The 14,335-nt window shown below is 51.9% G+C and overlaps 1 protein-coding gene across 4 annotated transcripts; it reads left to right on the forward strand.

The window, feature by feature from the left end:
* The first annotated feature begins 1,585 nt into the window (after positions 1 to 1,585).
* COPZ2 (COPI coat complex subunit zeta 2) lies at positions 1,586 to 13,642 on the forward strand. 4 transcript variants are annotated; one of them, XM_050762905.1, is made up of 9 exons: positions 1,586 to 1,740; positions 2,489 to 2,563; positions 5,781 to 5,862; positions 6,424 to 6,515; positions 6,991 to 7,046; positions 7,499 to 7,576; positions 10,648 to 10,699; positions 11,302 to 11,340; positions 12,019 to 12,128. In XM_050762905.1, the coding sequence occupies exons 1-9, from the start codon at positions 1,630 to 1,632 to the stop codon at positions 12,070 to 12,072; spliced, it is 639 nt and encodes a 212-aa protein (XP_050618862.1). In that variant the 5' UTR covers positions 1,586 to 1,629; the 3' UTR covers positions 12,073 to 12,128. The 4 variants fall into 4 exon arrangements, with proteins under 4 accessions (XP_050618862.1, XP_050618863.1, XP_050618864.1 ...); XM_050762906.1 differs by lacking the exon at positions 12,019 to 12,128 and adding an exon at positions 13,334 to 13,642 and having other exon boundaries at positions 1,600 to 1,740; XM_050762907.1 differs by lacking the exons at positions 11,302 to 11,340; positions 12,019 to 12,128 and adding an exon at positions 13,334 to 13,642 and having other exon boundaries at positions 1,600 to 1,740; positions 10,648 to 10,687.
* The last annotated feature ends 693 nt before the right edge of the window (positions 13,643 to 14,335 follow it).

Consider the following 14,335-nt stretch of genomic DNA (forward strand, 5'->3'; position numbering starts at 1 on the left):
TTGAACCCCCAGGCTCAGGTGATTCTCCCACCTCAGGCTTCTGAGTAGCTAGGACTACAGGTGCACACCACCCTACCTGGCTAATTTCTTTGTAGTTTTAGTAGAGACCAGGTCTTACCATGTTGCCCAGGCTGGTCTTGAACTCCTGGGCTCAAGCCATCTGCCCACCTCAGCCTCCCAAAGTGCTGGGTTTACAGGTGTGAGCCACTGAGCCCAGCCTTGAGACCTTGTTTCTACAAAAATAAAAATAAAAACAAAATGATCTGGGAGTGGTTGCATGCACCAGTGGTCCCAGCTACTCGGGAGACTGAGATGGGAGGATTGCCTGAGCCCAGAAGGTTGAGGCTGACGTGAGCCGAGATCGAGCCACTGCACTCCAGCCTGGGCAACAGAGTGAGACCATGTCTCAAACAAGCAAAATTAGTAAAAATAATGTTTAGAGATTAAGAAAAGTGCAATGAAAGGAAGAAATAGGAACTGAGATAGAGAATGTGACAGGAGAGACCGATCAAGTCAGATATGGTGGCTGTCAGGAGGACCTTTTGGTAATGATATTTCAGCAGAGGCTTGAAGATAAGAAGGCTTGATGCATTCAGTGAGGAAAACCCCATTCTGTAACCATCTAGGGTAAGTGACTGTGGTCCACAACATAAGAGGGCTTGAAGAGAAGAATAGGGAAGAAATTTTGAGTCAAAAATCTGGGTTCTATTCCCAGTCAACTAGCTGTATGGTCTTGAAAAGGTGACACAACCTCTGAGTCTCTCTTTCCTTAAAATGAGGGTCCATTATGCCTACCTCACAGGTGTGGGCTATATTAGATAACGTATGTGAAGGTGTCAAATGTAAAATACATGCACAGTGTTTTTACCAGTAAATGCATACGTACCACTAACATACATATCACTGGGGTGTGAATTTTCCACTTGCCAGCATATCCTGAAATGAGAGCTTGTCTTTGGTACACGTAGACCAAAGAAACCAAAACATGCTGCAAAGCCCAATGTCATTGGTGGAGCATTTGTGCTGCTGGGCGTCTGTCTTGCTTTTGATGGTGCCATATCTGTGTCTTAGGAGAGCCTGGGGAGGTGTCTCCGCGGCCATGGTTCCCTTCTGCAAGTAGTGAGAGAGGAATGGGAAAGCCTCTTCACAGAGGAGTGTCCCCAGAACTGTCCTCATGTGCTCTTGCTTATAGACCCTGTCCCGGAGATCTAAAGGGTGATCTGACATATTTGTCCCCATGGTACCTACCAGAGGTCAACAGACAAAAGTGGGCTTTGCTTGTGTTTGCTGCTGGCCCCAGGACAGCCTACAGACACCGGTGCACACCAAAGCCACAGGCCGGAGAGCAGGCAGAAAGCAGGACGAGGGCTGGTCTTGGGGCACCCTGAAGATGCAGAGTTCGGGGCTGTAAGGGACTCGGGAAGGAGCCAAGGAGAGAGGGAAAGGAGAGGTGGGGGAAGAAGAGCTGGGGTGAGGGCGGGAGGGGAGAGCGGGGAGAACGAGCAAGAGAACGGTGCCCCGAGGAAAGGAAGGCCACGCGCGAGAGGGGGCCACGGGGCGGGCGCGGAGGCGGGGCGGCGGCGGCGGGCAGGAGGCGGGCGGCGCTGTCAGTGCGAGGCGGCGAGCGGAATGCAGCGGCCCGAGGCCTGGCCACGTCCACACCCGGGGGAGGGGGCCGCGGCGGCCCAGGCCGGGGGCCCGGCGCCGCCTGCTCGAGTCGGGGAGCCCTCGGGGCTGCGGGTACGGAGCGGGCGGGAGCGGGGGTCCCGGGCGGCGGGAGCTGGGCCGGGACGGTGCAGGATTGAGGGGAGCAGCCAACTCAGAACTCGCGCGCCCAGCGGCTGGGAACTTTGTGTCACCCCTGACCGGCCCCAGGACCCGGGAGGAAAAGTTCGTCCCGGCGCCAACCGGCGAGGAGGCCTGTCCTGAGTCCGTCGGCGCGGGGCTGAAGTTCTGGGTCCGTTTGGAGCGGGGGGTGGCGGGTGAGTTGCGATTCCGCGGGGAGGGTAAGGAGTGGCCTGTCCGTCCCAGACTCGCCTCCCATCACCGGTGGGTGATGGGCATGCTGCTGGAGTCCACCCGGGCCAGGGCCAGGGCCTGGGGGCGCGCTGAGAGCACAGGTCCAGCCCGGCCAGGGATCAGCTGGAAGGAGGAGGCTCGGCCCGCTGTCCCCCCCGGCCCAGGTTCTGTGATACACTCCGACTCGGGCTCTGGAGCAGTCAGTGCATGACAGAACTTGGGCCCGGAAGGACCTTCTGCACCCAACGGGCACAGCGCCCACTCGGGGCCTGCAGTGGAACATCTGCCTGGGAGTGGAGTGGGCACCTGGGTTGGCCCATGTGGCACAGGGTTGGGCAGAACCAGCTGTGGACCTTGAGGGCTGGGGTTGCTGGAGCCTGAGGGTGTATCCTAGGGCCAGCAGATCCCATAGAGACAGGGTGTCCACCTTGAGCCAGGGGCCAAACAGAACTCTCCTCCCCGGTGTCAGTTGCAGGAACCTTCCCTCTACACCATCAAGGCTGTTTTCATCCTAGATAATGACGGGCGCCGGCTGCTGGCCAAGGTAACCTCTGACCCCACCTGTGAGGGACACAGTTCCCATCCAGCTGACACTCCTGTCTCAGGAGAAACTCCACTGTGGTCTCTGTGACTCAGGGCAGCTCAGCTTAGACCCCTCCAGAAGTCCTTCTCATCCTCCTGCCTTGTCAAGGTGCTGCTCCCTGAAGTGAGGGGTCTCCCCTGTTTCTACTCATGTTCCCTGAAGTGTTTCCTCATCATCGGTACTGGCCAGCTGGACCTGGGCATGGGAAGTTTCTGCCTAATGGATCAGTGGAGTGTTGAGCCTGGGACCCAGGAGTCTTAGTCCCCAAACCCCTACACAAGCTCTTTTGTTCTTTGGGGTTTGTCTCTAAACCTCCTCAAAACCTCCACTTTTGTTCTACAGCTTGGTAAACACTAAGGATTTAGCCTAAGGAGTCTAAGGATTTAGAACCAGATGGGATTTTAGAGACTGTGTAATACAACTCTTTAATTTCATAGATGAAGAAAATGAGGTGTAGAGAAGCTAAGTGAATTGCCTGAGGTCACAAGTATTAATATCCTAACAGATCCAAACTCATATTTTATTTATTTACTTATTTAATTTTTTCACTTCTCCCATTTCACAGGTTTCACAGGCAAACTCAGGTTTTTTTACATTAAGCTCAAGGTGGTTTTCACTGTACCCCCATTCAATTATCTGTTATCTATCCTAGCAAACACGGCCTAAAATAATCCAAAAATAAATTTCTGCTGTCAACACAATTAATTGTAGTGGAACTACAGCATCTGCATTAGCTATGAAATGCATTATAAGGCCGGGCGCAATGGCTCACACCTGTAATCCCAACACTTTGGGAGGCCAAGGTGGGCAGATCACTCGAGGTCAGGAGTTCAAAACCAGCCTGGCCAACATGGTGAAACCCTGTCTCTACTAAATATACAAAAAATTAGCTGGGCATGGTGGTGGGCGCCTGTAGTTACAGCTACTCAAGAGGCTGAGGCAGGAGAATTGCTTGAACCTGGGAGGTGAAGGTTGCAGTGAGCCAAGATCGCGCCATTGCACTCCAGCCTGGGCAACAAGAGAGAAACTCTGTCTCAAAAAGAAAAAGAAAAGAAATGCATTATAAGGCCAGGCGCAGTGGCTGATGCCTGTAATCCCAGCACTTTGGGAGGCTGAGACGGGTGGACTGCTTGAGCCCAGGAGTGCCAGACCAGCCTGGGCAACATGGCAAACCCCATCTCTACAAAAAAAAGTATGAAAATTAGCTGGGCGTGGTGGTGTGCGCCTGTAGTCCCAGCGCTCGGGGGGCTAAAGTGGGAAGATCGCCTGAGCCTGGGAGGTTGAGGCTGCAGTGAGCCATGATCGAGCTACTGCCCTCCAATCTGGGTTATAGAGTGAGACCCCATCTCAAAAAATAGATTTTCTGTTTGTTTGTTTGTTTGTTTGTTTGGAGCTGAAACTTTTCTGTTTTTATGACATTCAGATAAGCAGCGGCCAGTAGGGAGCTGGCTAATCTGCCTGCAGATTGAGTACTAAGTGGCAAAATCCACATCCAGAAAATTGAAAACTGAGCTGACCACACCTTGCCCCAGCAGATGGTCAGAGGTGGATCAGCAAGGCCAAAGGCTCTTGCTCCCTACAGATTAAGAAACTGAGTAAGAGAAAGAGGCTCACCATTCCCAAACAAAAAAACATTAATTTAGTTATGGGATATGTGCGAGGGATTGTTTCTTAGATATTTAATCTTCACTATAACCCTGTCTGCAGTCAGACCGACCTTACTGCTCAAACCCAGCTTTGGCCTCACAACTGTGAGATGTTGGGGAAGTTACCTGACTTCTTTTTTTGTTTTGTTTGTTTGTTTGTTTGTTTTGTTTTCTTGAGACAGAGTCTCACTCTGCTGCCCAGACTGGAGTTCAGTGACGCGATCTCGACTCACTGCAACCTCTGCCTCCCGGGTTCAAGTGATTCTCCTGCCTCAGCCTCCCAAGTAGCAGGGATTACAGGTGCCCACCACCATACCCGGCTAATTTTTTTTTTTTTTTTTTGAGACAGAGTCTTGCTCTGTCACCCAGGCTGGAGTGCAGTGGCGTGATCTCGGCTCACTGCAAGCTCCGCCTCCCGGATTCACGCCATTCTCCTGCCTCAGCCTCCCTCGTAGCTGGGACTACAGGCGCCCGCCACCACGCCCAGCTAATTTTTTTGTATTTTTAGTAGAGACAGGGTTTCACCGTGTTAGCCAGGATGGTCTCGATCTTCTAACCTCGTGATCCGCCCGCCTCGGCCTCCCAAAGTGCTGGGATTACAGGCGTGAGCCACCGCGCCCTGCCTTTTTTTTTTTTTTTTTTTTTGTATATTTAGTAGAGGCGGGTTTTCACCATGTTAGCAAAGCTGGTCTTGAACGCCTGACCTCAGGTGATCCATCTGCCTTGGCCTCCCAAAGTGCTGGGATTACAGGCATGAGCCACCATGCCCGGCCGTTACCTGACTTCTTGATGCCCAAGTTTCCCCATCTGTGTAATGGGGATAATAAAGTAGCTGTTGTTATTATCATTATTATTGTTTAAGAAGGTGTGCTGGTTTTGCCATCTTTCCTGTAGACTCCAGGTGCTGTAGAATTAGTGTGCGCTAGTGACCATGCCAATCCTTAGCACCCTGCACATCTGCTGAATGTACAAGATCCTCCAAGAAACCAGAGGGGACTCCAAAAGCAGGCCTCAATATCCCTCTACTTTTTGGGACTTTCTTTGCTCAGAATTTCTTTTGGAGGGGGCGGAGCATGGTGGCTCACGCCTGTAATCCCAGCACTTTGGGAGGCCAAGGCAGGTGGATCACCTGATGTCGGGAGTTCGAGACCAGCCAGACCAACATGGAGAAACCCCGTCTCGACTAAAAATACAAAATTAGCCGGGCGTGGTGGCACATGCCTGTAATCCCAGCTACTCAGGAGGCTGAGGCAGGAGAATTGCTTCAACCCAGGAGGTGGAGGTTGTGGTGAGCCGAGATCGTGCCATTGCACTCCAGCCTGTGCAATAAGAACAAAATTCCATCTAAAAAAATAATAATAATTTGTTTTGGAGGAACTAGTGAGCCAACAGGCCTAGGGTGCAGTAATGGAGAGATGGGGCAGGGAAGCAGGATCCCGCTTGCCCAGCACCTAATCTTTCCTGCCCCCAAATCTAGGGAGGATCCAGGCTGTGTGGAAAGCTATGGTCCCTTCTCCTTCCCTTTCTCATAGTATTATGATGACACATTCCCCTCCATGAAGGAGCAGATGGTTTTCGAGAAAAATGTCTTCAACAAGACCAGCCGGACTGAGAGTAAGTGTCCCCCTCTTTCTCCACCAGACTATCAGATGCACACTGTCATCTTCTCCAACTGGACACATCTGTCCCCATCAGCCTTGCACACCCACAGGCCATTTCCCTTTCTTCAGAGGCTTTTTGTCCTCTCCTTCCCAGGTGTTCTCTACTCCCTTCCTCCAGGGAACCTCCACTCCCTGTCACTCTCCAATCCCCCTGACTACCTATCCCCCCAGCATCCCCAGGCCTCTCTGTAGCTGAGGAGGCCAACTGTATTGTGGTCCCAACCTGAATCTGGTCCCAAGGTGCTGCACAGGGTGGGAGCGTGGACAGGAGGTAAACTAGTCAACAACTGGGCTTGTTGACTCCTTGGCCTGAGGCAGTCCCTAGAAATAGAGTATCGATAAGGGGAAGGACATGGGGCAGCCTAATGGTAGTGTCCCTAGTGCTATCTTTCCAAGGGTTCTCTAGAAAGGGGAGAAGGAAATAAGAGGAAAGTCACAGAGTCATAGTTGAGGAGGAAGGGCTAGGCTGGGACCAGGCAAGGTGGCCAGTACTGAAAGCTCCCTCCATTTCTAGGTGAGATTGCATTTTTTGGGGGTATGACCATCGTCTACAAGAACAGCATTGACCTCTTCCTATACGTGGTGGGCTCATCCTACGAGAATGAGGTGAATTCAGGAGGTTGGGGCAGTAAAAAGGGCTGTCTATGGGGAAATGTTATCTGGAATCTGGGCTTGAGGCTGGGACCTGGAGGCTCACCATTGGACCCCTCCTGCTAGGCTCCATGAGGTAGAGGGGGGCAGCAAGAAGGGTTCTTTCTGGGACAATGTGTATCCTCGATAACCCTTAGTTTCCTTGGGAACCAGGAATGAAGTCATCACTTCATCTGCAAGGGAGGCTTTGTCCTTCTTAGACATAACTAGAGAAAGATACACTAAATGTCTCCCAGTGGAGAACTCCAGTTTCCCAGCCCAGACACATGGAAGTTCCCTCTAACGTCACACTGCAGTCAGTTTCCAGCCCAGGCCTCGGAAAAGGGAGAACTCTCCATTGCTGCCCACACAGGTGGGCTCCAAGTGCTTCCTTTGACCTTCTCAATCTCAAGCTCTCTTGTTTTCCTCCTCCCGTATCTGCCCATCCCAGCTGATGCTCATGTCTGTTCTTACCTGCCTGTTTGAGTCTCTGAACCACATGTTAAGGTGAGTGAGGTTCTCTGCCCTCCAAGGCCCCATCCCCCAGGCCCTGATATGTCACAGGGCACTTCCTCCCTGTTTATCTCCTGAGGTCCCCACAAGACTAAGACAATCTAAAAAGAAAAGTTCATAGTCGACACAATGAACCAAAGTAGGGCTATGCTATAGCATCTAACCTAGTTGTGAAACGCATTCGGGGTCCTGTGGTGGGTGCCCGCGTGTCAAGGCACAAAGTATGGGAGGTTGGACGAGGTGGGGTATAAGGAAGCAGAACTGCCCTTTGCTCAGGAATGCCTTGCACGGGCTCTGTGCTCACTGCCCTTCACATTCTCCTTCCCAATCCTTGTTTGGTGAGGGGTGAATGAGACAGGATTTGGAGAGTGGGGTCAGCCTCACCTAGGCAGGGACTCAGTTCCTCCCAGCCACAGGGAGGCTCAGGAGCTTGTGTCCACTTTCAGGAAGAACGTGGAGAAGCGCTGGTTGCTGGAGAACATGGACGGAGCCTTCTTGGTGCTGGATGAGATTGTGGATGGCGGGTGAGGAGGGGACAGTCAGGGACACTCACAGCAGGAGTGCCTTTGGGAGTCATCAGCCCCAGATGGCACCCAGCATGGCCAGAACTCTGACCAACTTTTCACTCCCTTCCCCCAGCATATTCCCAGGGATCCCATTCCCCTACCCCTTCCCCTTACTAGCACCCCACCCTAGAAGATGGAAGTTAATTTCAATGTTAGCCAAAGTCAAGCCAAACAAAAGAGTAACCTGATGTCAAACTATGGGAGACTATTGAATAGGCAGGGTTTGGGGAAAATCCAGTTTGGTCTCCAATGCCCAGGGGAAGCACTGGCACAGATGCTGACCCTCTCTGGAAGGACTTCAGACAGTCCCACCAGCCCCACATGTCCTGCTCTTAGGGCTCAATTCCAGCACCAGCTAGATGCGTGACCTGGGTCAATTACTGACTCTCCCCCAGCCTTACTTTCTCCATCTTTAGGATGGAGGTAATAAGGGATTGTAGGGATTAAATGAGAAAATACATGTGAAGCTTATGGTTCTCATTCAATAGATGTTGCCTCCTATTGGTATGCTAGTATATTCTTAGGAAGTTAGGAGCTCTTTTAAAAAAGTTGGTTCGTGAACTTCCATCAGGGGACCAATATTGAGAGAGAAAAATTCTGGCTTTGGGGAAAACAATAACAAAAATTTCTATTTTTTTTTTTTTTTGAGACAGTCTCACTCTGTCGCCCAGGCTGGTGTGCAGTGGCCCGATCTCGGCTCACTGCAAGCTCTGCCTCCCGGGTTCATGCCATTCTCCTGCCTCAGCCTCCTGAGCAGCTGGGACTACAGGCGCCCGCCACCGTGCCTGGCAAATTTTTTGTATTTTTAGTAGAGACGGGGTTTCACCATGTTAGCCAGGATGGTCTCAATCTCCTGACTTCGTGATCCGCCCGCCTCGGCCTCCGAAAGTGCTGGGATTACAGGTGTAAGCCACCGCGCCCGGCCTATAGAAATTTCTTGAGCACCTTAAAAACATACATGCCTCTATCATTACATCATTTTATACATTACGAAACAGGCTCAAAGGTTCAAGTGACATGCCGGAGGTCATTCACACAGCTAAGGAGTGGCAGGGCCAAGATCTAAAACCATGTGCATAGTTCCAGGGGCCATGCTCTTTCCACAGCACTGTACTGGACTGCCTGGGGCATTAAAGAATGCCTCCCCTCTCTATAGCCATTAACTGCCTGCTACTGCTAGGCTTCCTGCAGAATTCTGGGACCCAAAAGTGAGTGGGGTAATGCCAGGTATTGGGGAGCCAGAAGCATATACAATTTGGTGAACGCTCTTGAAGGAAAACTTTACACAAATACACACAAAACTACAAATGCAGAACCAGATGCAGGGCTCTGGATGGCTTGTGCAAAGGAGGATGCCTGAGGTATAAGCTTCACAAGCTTCCCGTCTCTGCCTCTGAGGAGTTCAGTTTCCTGCCAAGAAAAACTGGGGAAGCGCCAGTCGGGAGGCAACGCCTAAACTGGAGCCTTGGCCTGGGATGCTCTTTATGGATTCCAGGACCCCCGGCTAGGAAGCCTGGGACCTCAGGGTGCTCAGCCCAAGGATGGGGCCTGGAAGAGGCTCCCAATAAATGTTTGTCATTTCCAGTGATTTAGTAAAAAAGAAAAACAAAGCTTCTGCTCTGGAGGAGTCTCACTGGGTAAGGAGGTGCACTCAGATCCTGTCATCTTTGTCCTGCCGCAGAGACAGGCCCTCACATCCAATACCCTGTATATAACCCCAAGGCCTCATGAAGGAGTGCCTGCTCTCTGAGAAAAGCTACAACATTTGGGTCTACCAAAAGGGAAGTTTTTTTTTGTTTTTTGTGTATGTGTTTTCTTTTTTTTTTTTTTTTTTTGAGACGGAGTCTCACTCTGTCACCACGGCTGGACAGCAGTGGCGCAATCTCGGCTCACTGCAACTTCTGCCTCCCGGGTTCAAGCAATTCTCCTGCCTCAACCTCCTGAGTAACTGGGATTACAGGTGTGCGCCACCAAGCCTGGCTAATTTTTTTATTTTTTTTTATTTTTAGTAGAGACGGGGTTTCACCATATTGGCCAGGCTGGTCTCAAACTTCTGACCTTGTGATCCGCCTACCTCAACCTCCCAAAGTGCTGGGATTGCAGGCGTGAGCCACTGTACCCGGCCTAAAAGGGAAGATTTTTAAAAAGAGCTGTTTTTTGGTTCGTTTGTTTTTTGTTTTTTGTTTTTTGAGATGGAGTCTCACTCTGACGCCCAGGCTGGAGTGCAGTGGTGCGATCTTGGCTCACTGCAACTTCTGTCTCCCGGGTTCAAGCAATTCTCCTGCCTCACCCTCCCGAGTAGCTGGGATTACAAGTGTGTGCCACCATGCCTGGCTGATTTTTGTATTTTTAGTAGAGACAGGGTTTTGCCATGTTGGCCAGGCTGGTCTGGAACTCCTGACCTCAGGTGATCCACCTGCCTGGGCCTCCCAAAGTGCTGGGTTTACAGGCATGAGCCACCGTGCCCAGCCTTAAAACAAAGCAAAACAAAACAAAACAAAACTTTAAACATGTTTAAAGTAAAAAAAAAAAAAATAGGAGGAAGTTGGGGAGAAGGCAGATGCTGATTTTTGGAGTTTCATTTCTTTTATGCAGGGCATGACCCCATGCCATAAAATAACAGTGCAATAAGATAAGAACCCCCAGGGCCTCCCTTCCTAAGTCTTTTCACAGGGAATCCAACCCTATACCCAGAAGGTGAAGTGAACTTTCAAGAGCTCTGAGTTTTGAGAGTCCCTGCTTTTGACATCCTGATCATTCTAGACCAGACTGTTTTCATCTGGTTTGGAAGATTTTGCCCAGGGATGACAAAGCGTGTGGACCACTGGGTTGAAGCATCAAAGAATCAGAGCTGAGGGTCCTCCATGCTGAGGGAGAGTTCTGACTTGAGGGCTATCAGTGGGAAGGGACCTGGAAGGTGGAAGTGTTGCAGGATGCATTGGGAGAGGGAAGAGGCTTGGCAAGGAGAGGGGGCAGAGGGGAGGATTGTGCCACTGATTTGCCTCCTGGTTTTTCCTCTCATCTCATAGTGTGATTCTGGAGAGTGACCCCCAGCAAGTGATCCAGAAGGTGAATTTTAGGGTAAGAGTCTTCTTGCACACCTCCTCTTTTAGGCTGCCCTTCCTGTCCTTCCTGGACATGGGGCTGCCAAGGCCGAGACGGTAGAAGCCCAAGCTCCTCTAGCAGAAGACAACGACTGGGCTGATATACTTGTTAGGGGTGGGATGAGCAGCAGTTTGTGGGTGGGATGCCAGTTAATGGAAGAGATCTTCCTGTCCTCTCCCAGGCTAGGAGCACAAGTACCTTACCTCTTCTCTGGTAGGAAGTACGGACTGGGGAAATAAATACATCCTCAAAGAGGCACCAGGTGGCTGCCTTGGCCTTGAGGTTGGGGGTCAGGGTTATGGATAGAACCTCCCTACCTTGTTTGGCTTTCTCATGTCTGGATGAAACCTTTCCTCCCATCTTCCCTCACCCTCCATGCACCATAGCACAATCCCAGAAGTCCTGGCTTCCAAATGACAGGCTGCAGGACTTCTACTAACCAGTCACACAGGTGCAGCTCTGAATCACCCTAACCACTGCATCACCTCACCCATACCCCCAAGCCCCTTTCCTTCACCTCCCTGACCCAGGACCCTCATGCTGGCTCTACCCCACCCTTTGACTCTGCTTCCTTACAGGCAGATGATGGCGGCTTGACTGAACAGAGTGTGGCCCAGGTAGGCCCCCCTGCATCTGCCTTGGCTAGAAATGGTCTAGAGAGATACCGGGAGCAGAGCATCCTAGGGGGACCCAGTGAAGCTATCAAGTCTGAAAAATCAGGGGTGCAGGAGGGAAGGGATGAGGCAGTGACAGGTCATATCTTGGAGAGACTCGCTGGAGGCCTCTGGGCTCTCCAAGTTGGGGGAGCTGGGTACTAATGGATGGATGGGCGTGTTACCATTAGCCCACCTCATCTCCTGGCTTGGTTTAGTTGGATTGAAACTAGGATGAGCGGCCTACCTTGGAGATGGCTGGGTCACTTGTCCTCCCCCCCAAAAAAATCTGGGAACTCAGGCCTCTGATGCGCCCTCTACAGAAACCTGGAAAGGGTGCCAAATAGGAGTTTGGCTCCTAAACCCTGTCCTTGCCATTTAGGGTACACGCTGGGATTATTAAGGGACTCTCAAACCCATGATAGGATCTGATTTTCCCCACTCATCACTTGTCACCTTGCCCCTGAATGACCTGGCTATGGAAGAACCTGCCACAATGTTGCATGGTCCTATCTGGAGGTGCATGCAGAGCAGGAGGCCAGGGGGAGGTTCCTGACTCTGAAGCCTGATCTGTTCCCCAGCTGCACAAACTTCCTGCTAGTTCAGGATGACTGTCTTGACCTCTCTTCTGTCTGCCTGCAGGTCTCTCTGCTCAGACTAATCCTGCTTGTATGGAACTTCCTGCCTTGGCGCTAACTCCTTGTGCTGTGGTGGCCTTACCGAGATGAGCCTGTGCTGTCTCGTGTGGAGTCCCAGGTGTGGCGCCCATTTTCCTGCACAGCCCTTAACATTCACTTTGCTTCGCCCTCCCCTCTGATTCCCTATGTTTCCTTATACCATGCTGGAATGAATGCAGCTACAAGGCAATTTTCAGGGTGGAAAGAGGGTAGGGAGTAATGAGCAGAGCAGATAAGAACACGGGTGCTCATGGGAGTCATCCCAGGATACATGTTCAACCTTACCACCTAAAGCTGGGTGACCTAGGGCAAGTTACTCAACCTCTCTGGGCCTCACATAACAGGACCCTCCTCATGGAGTTATGACAATTCAATGAGCCAATGCATGGCAAGCTCTTAGCAGGGCTCCAAGCAAGTTAACACATGCTGAATAACCATCAGTATTTCTCCAAAGGGAGAAAGAATGAAAACAGCATTTTTAATGGAATTCTGGAGTAAAAACAAAGCAAGCTACAGGTGGCCAATGGGCGATAAAATGAGGACAAAGTTAGATTCTGGCTAGGAGAATCAGGGGAACCCTAAGCCACTGTCCCCAAGAGAGGAGGGAGATTGTGCAGGAGGAGGAGACAGACACAGTGTTCCCTCCTTCTCTAGAAGGGAATGAAGCTGAGTGGCTGAAGGGACAACCTACCTGAGGGACACACCTGGTGTCCTGTCCCCCTCTCCTGCTTTGGCATTGTGCATGCGTGCGTACACTTGTATGGATTTGTGTAAGCACTGGTCTGAGACTTTCCACCAGGCATCCCATCGCAGGGTCTGGCCGGCCACCCTTTGCCAGCTATGCCACATCAGCAGTGGGTTGGGGTGGGGTGTTGAGGACACATTGCCAGTCATGGCCAGAGCTAGGGGTTTGCTGAGGCGTCAGCACAGGGAGTGTCAGGCCTCGGCCCCGTCTCCGCCTGGACGTGGCACTGTGGGCGGGAACTCTCATGGCATGACAGCGGGGAGACAGGCTGCTGACACACCCACGCTGCAGATGCAGGAGCCAGAGGTCTGGGCAGGCTTGGCCCTTAGGTGGGAGCTGGCTGCAGCCGGTTTCCTCTGCGCTTTCTGACTTGAAGGGTTGGCCGCGTTTAAGCCAAGCGGAGACAAGATGCTGCCACCTAGTGACTGGGGGTTGCAGGGGCGCTTAGGGAAGGTGGGCTGTGGACCTCCCCATGACTGTATGTGGAGGCATTTGACATTCTCAATTCTCTCTCAACCTCCCCACCCCACCCCAGGTTCTTCAGTCTGCCAAGGAACAAATTAAATGGTCCTTATTGAAATGAAGGCTGTGGATTCAAGGCTCCCTGCCCCCCAGACCATTTCCCCAATCCTGGCAAAAGCCCAGAGATCCCACGGTCAGGAGAGACCCCTCTGCATCCCCAGGTCCCTCCCGGAACTGATTCCTAAGGTCTCCAGCGAGAGATTCTGAGATGCAAAGGTTTGGCCTCAGGAGAGTCACCTCTTCTCACTGCCTTGGCCTTAACTCATACCTTAGGCATTCCTGGCCCCAGGGCCCTAATAAACCTGCTTTTGTCTTCTGCCAAGGGTCTCCTTCTCTCTTGGCCTAGGGGTGTGTGTGTGTGTGTGTGTGTGTGTGTTTTCAGATGTGTGTGTGTGTGTGTGTGTGTGTTTTCAGATAAAGGCCCCTGCACTTCCTGTGGCTCGTCGTGGGGATATCCAGTACCACGGTGGGGCATGTCCCTGTGGTTGTGTGACTGGGGAGAGATGTGGGACAAGGGAAAGGGTACTATTTAACACCAGGGGGAGGGGGATGCGACGCTGATACCACGGAGCCCCATGTGTGGCGCATACTGCCAGGTAGGGGAGAGCAAAGGATGGTACCCCTATTTTGCGATGCAGTACAGATATGGCGGCTCCGCTGGGGATTCCTTGAGTCATTTTTTCCATTCCCAGCCTCCAGAAGGGAAGGGAGTAAGGCTTCCTCTGAACAAACCGAGAAACAGCACAGCTCTTTTTCTTGGCATGCCTGGAACCGTGGAATTCCATCCTGGCATACACCCTGGGCACTACAGCTCTCTGCAAGCTTTCGGGTGGTGGGGGCAAGGAAGCATCGCCAGCCCCCACCGTGCACGTGTCCTGAGCACCCTGTGCGCTGCAGAGGGTGTGAAGAATTGCAGGTCGGGAGGGAGAGGAGGGTGGAAGGGTGTCCCAGGGACAAACGGGAAGGGTGGAGATTGTATAGCCTTTCTGGGCGACACGACTTCCCTTCTCTGTCG

Source organism: Macaca thibetana, chromosome 16 (assembly GCF_024542745.1).
Source record: "Macaca thibetana thibetana isolate TM-01 chromosome 16, ASM2454274v1, whole genome shotgun sequence".
Lineage (NCBI taxonomy): Eukaryota > Metazoa > Chordata > Mammalia > Primates > Cercopithecidae > Macaca > Macaca thibetana.

Coding starts and splice junctions, on each gene's coding strand:
- COPZ2 (XM_050762905.1), top strand. CDS start 1,630: ATGCAGCGGCCCGAGGCCTGGCCACGTCCACACCCGGGGGAGGGGGCC. Junction 7,577..10,647: donor GATGAGATTGTGGATGGCGG/GTGAGGAGGGGA, acceptor CTCATCTCATAG/TGTGATTCTGGAGAGTGACC. Junction 10,700..11,301: donor TCCAGAAGGTGAATTTTAGG/GTAAGAGTCTTC, acceptor GCTTCCTTACAG/GCAGATGATGGCGGCTTGAC.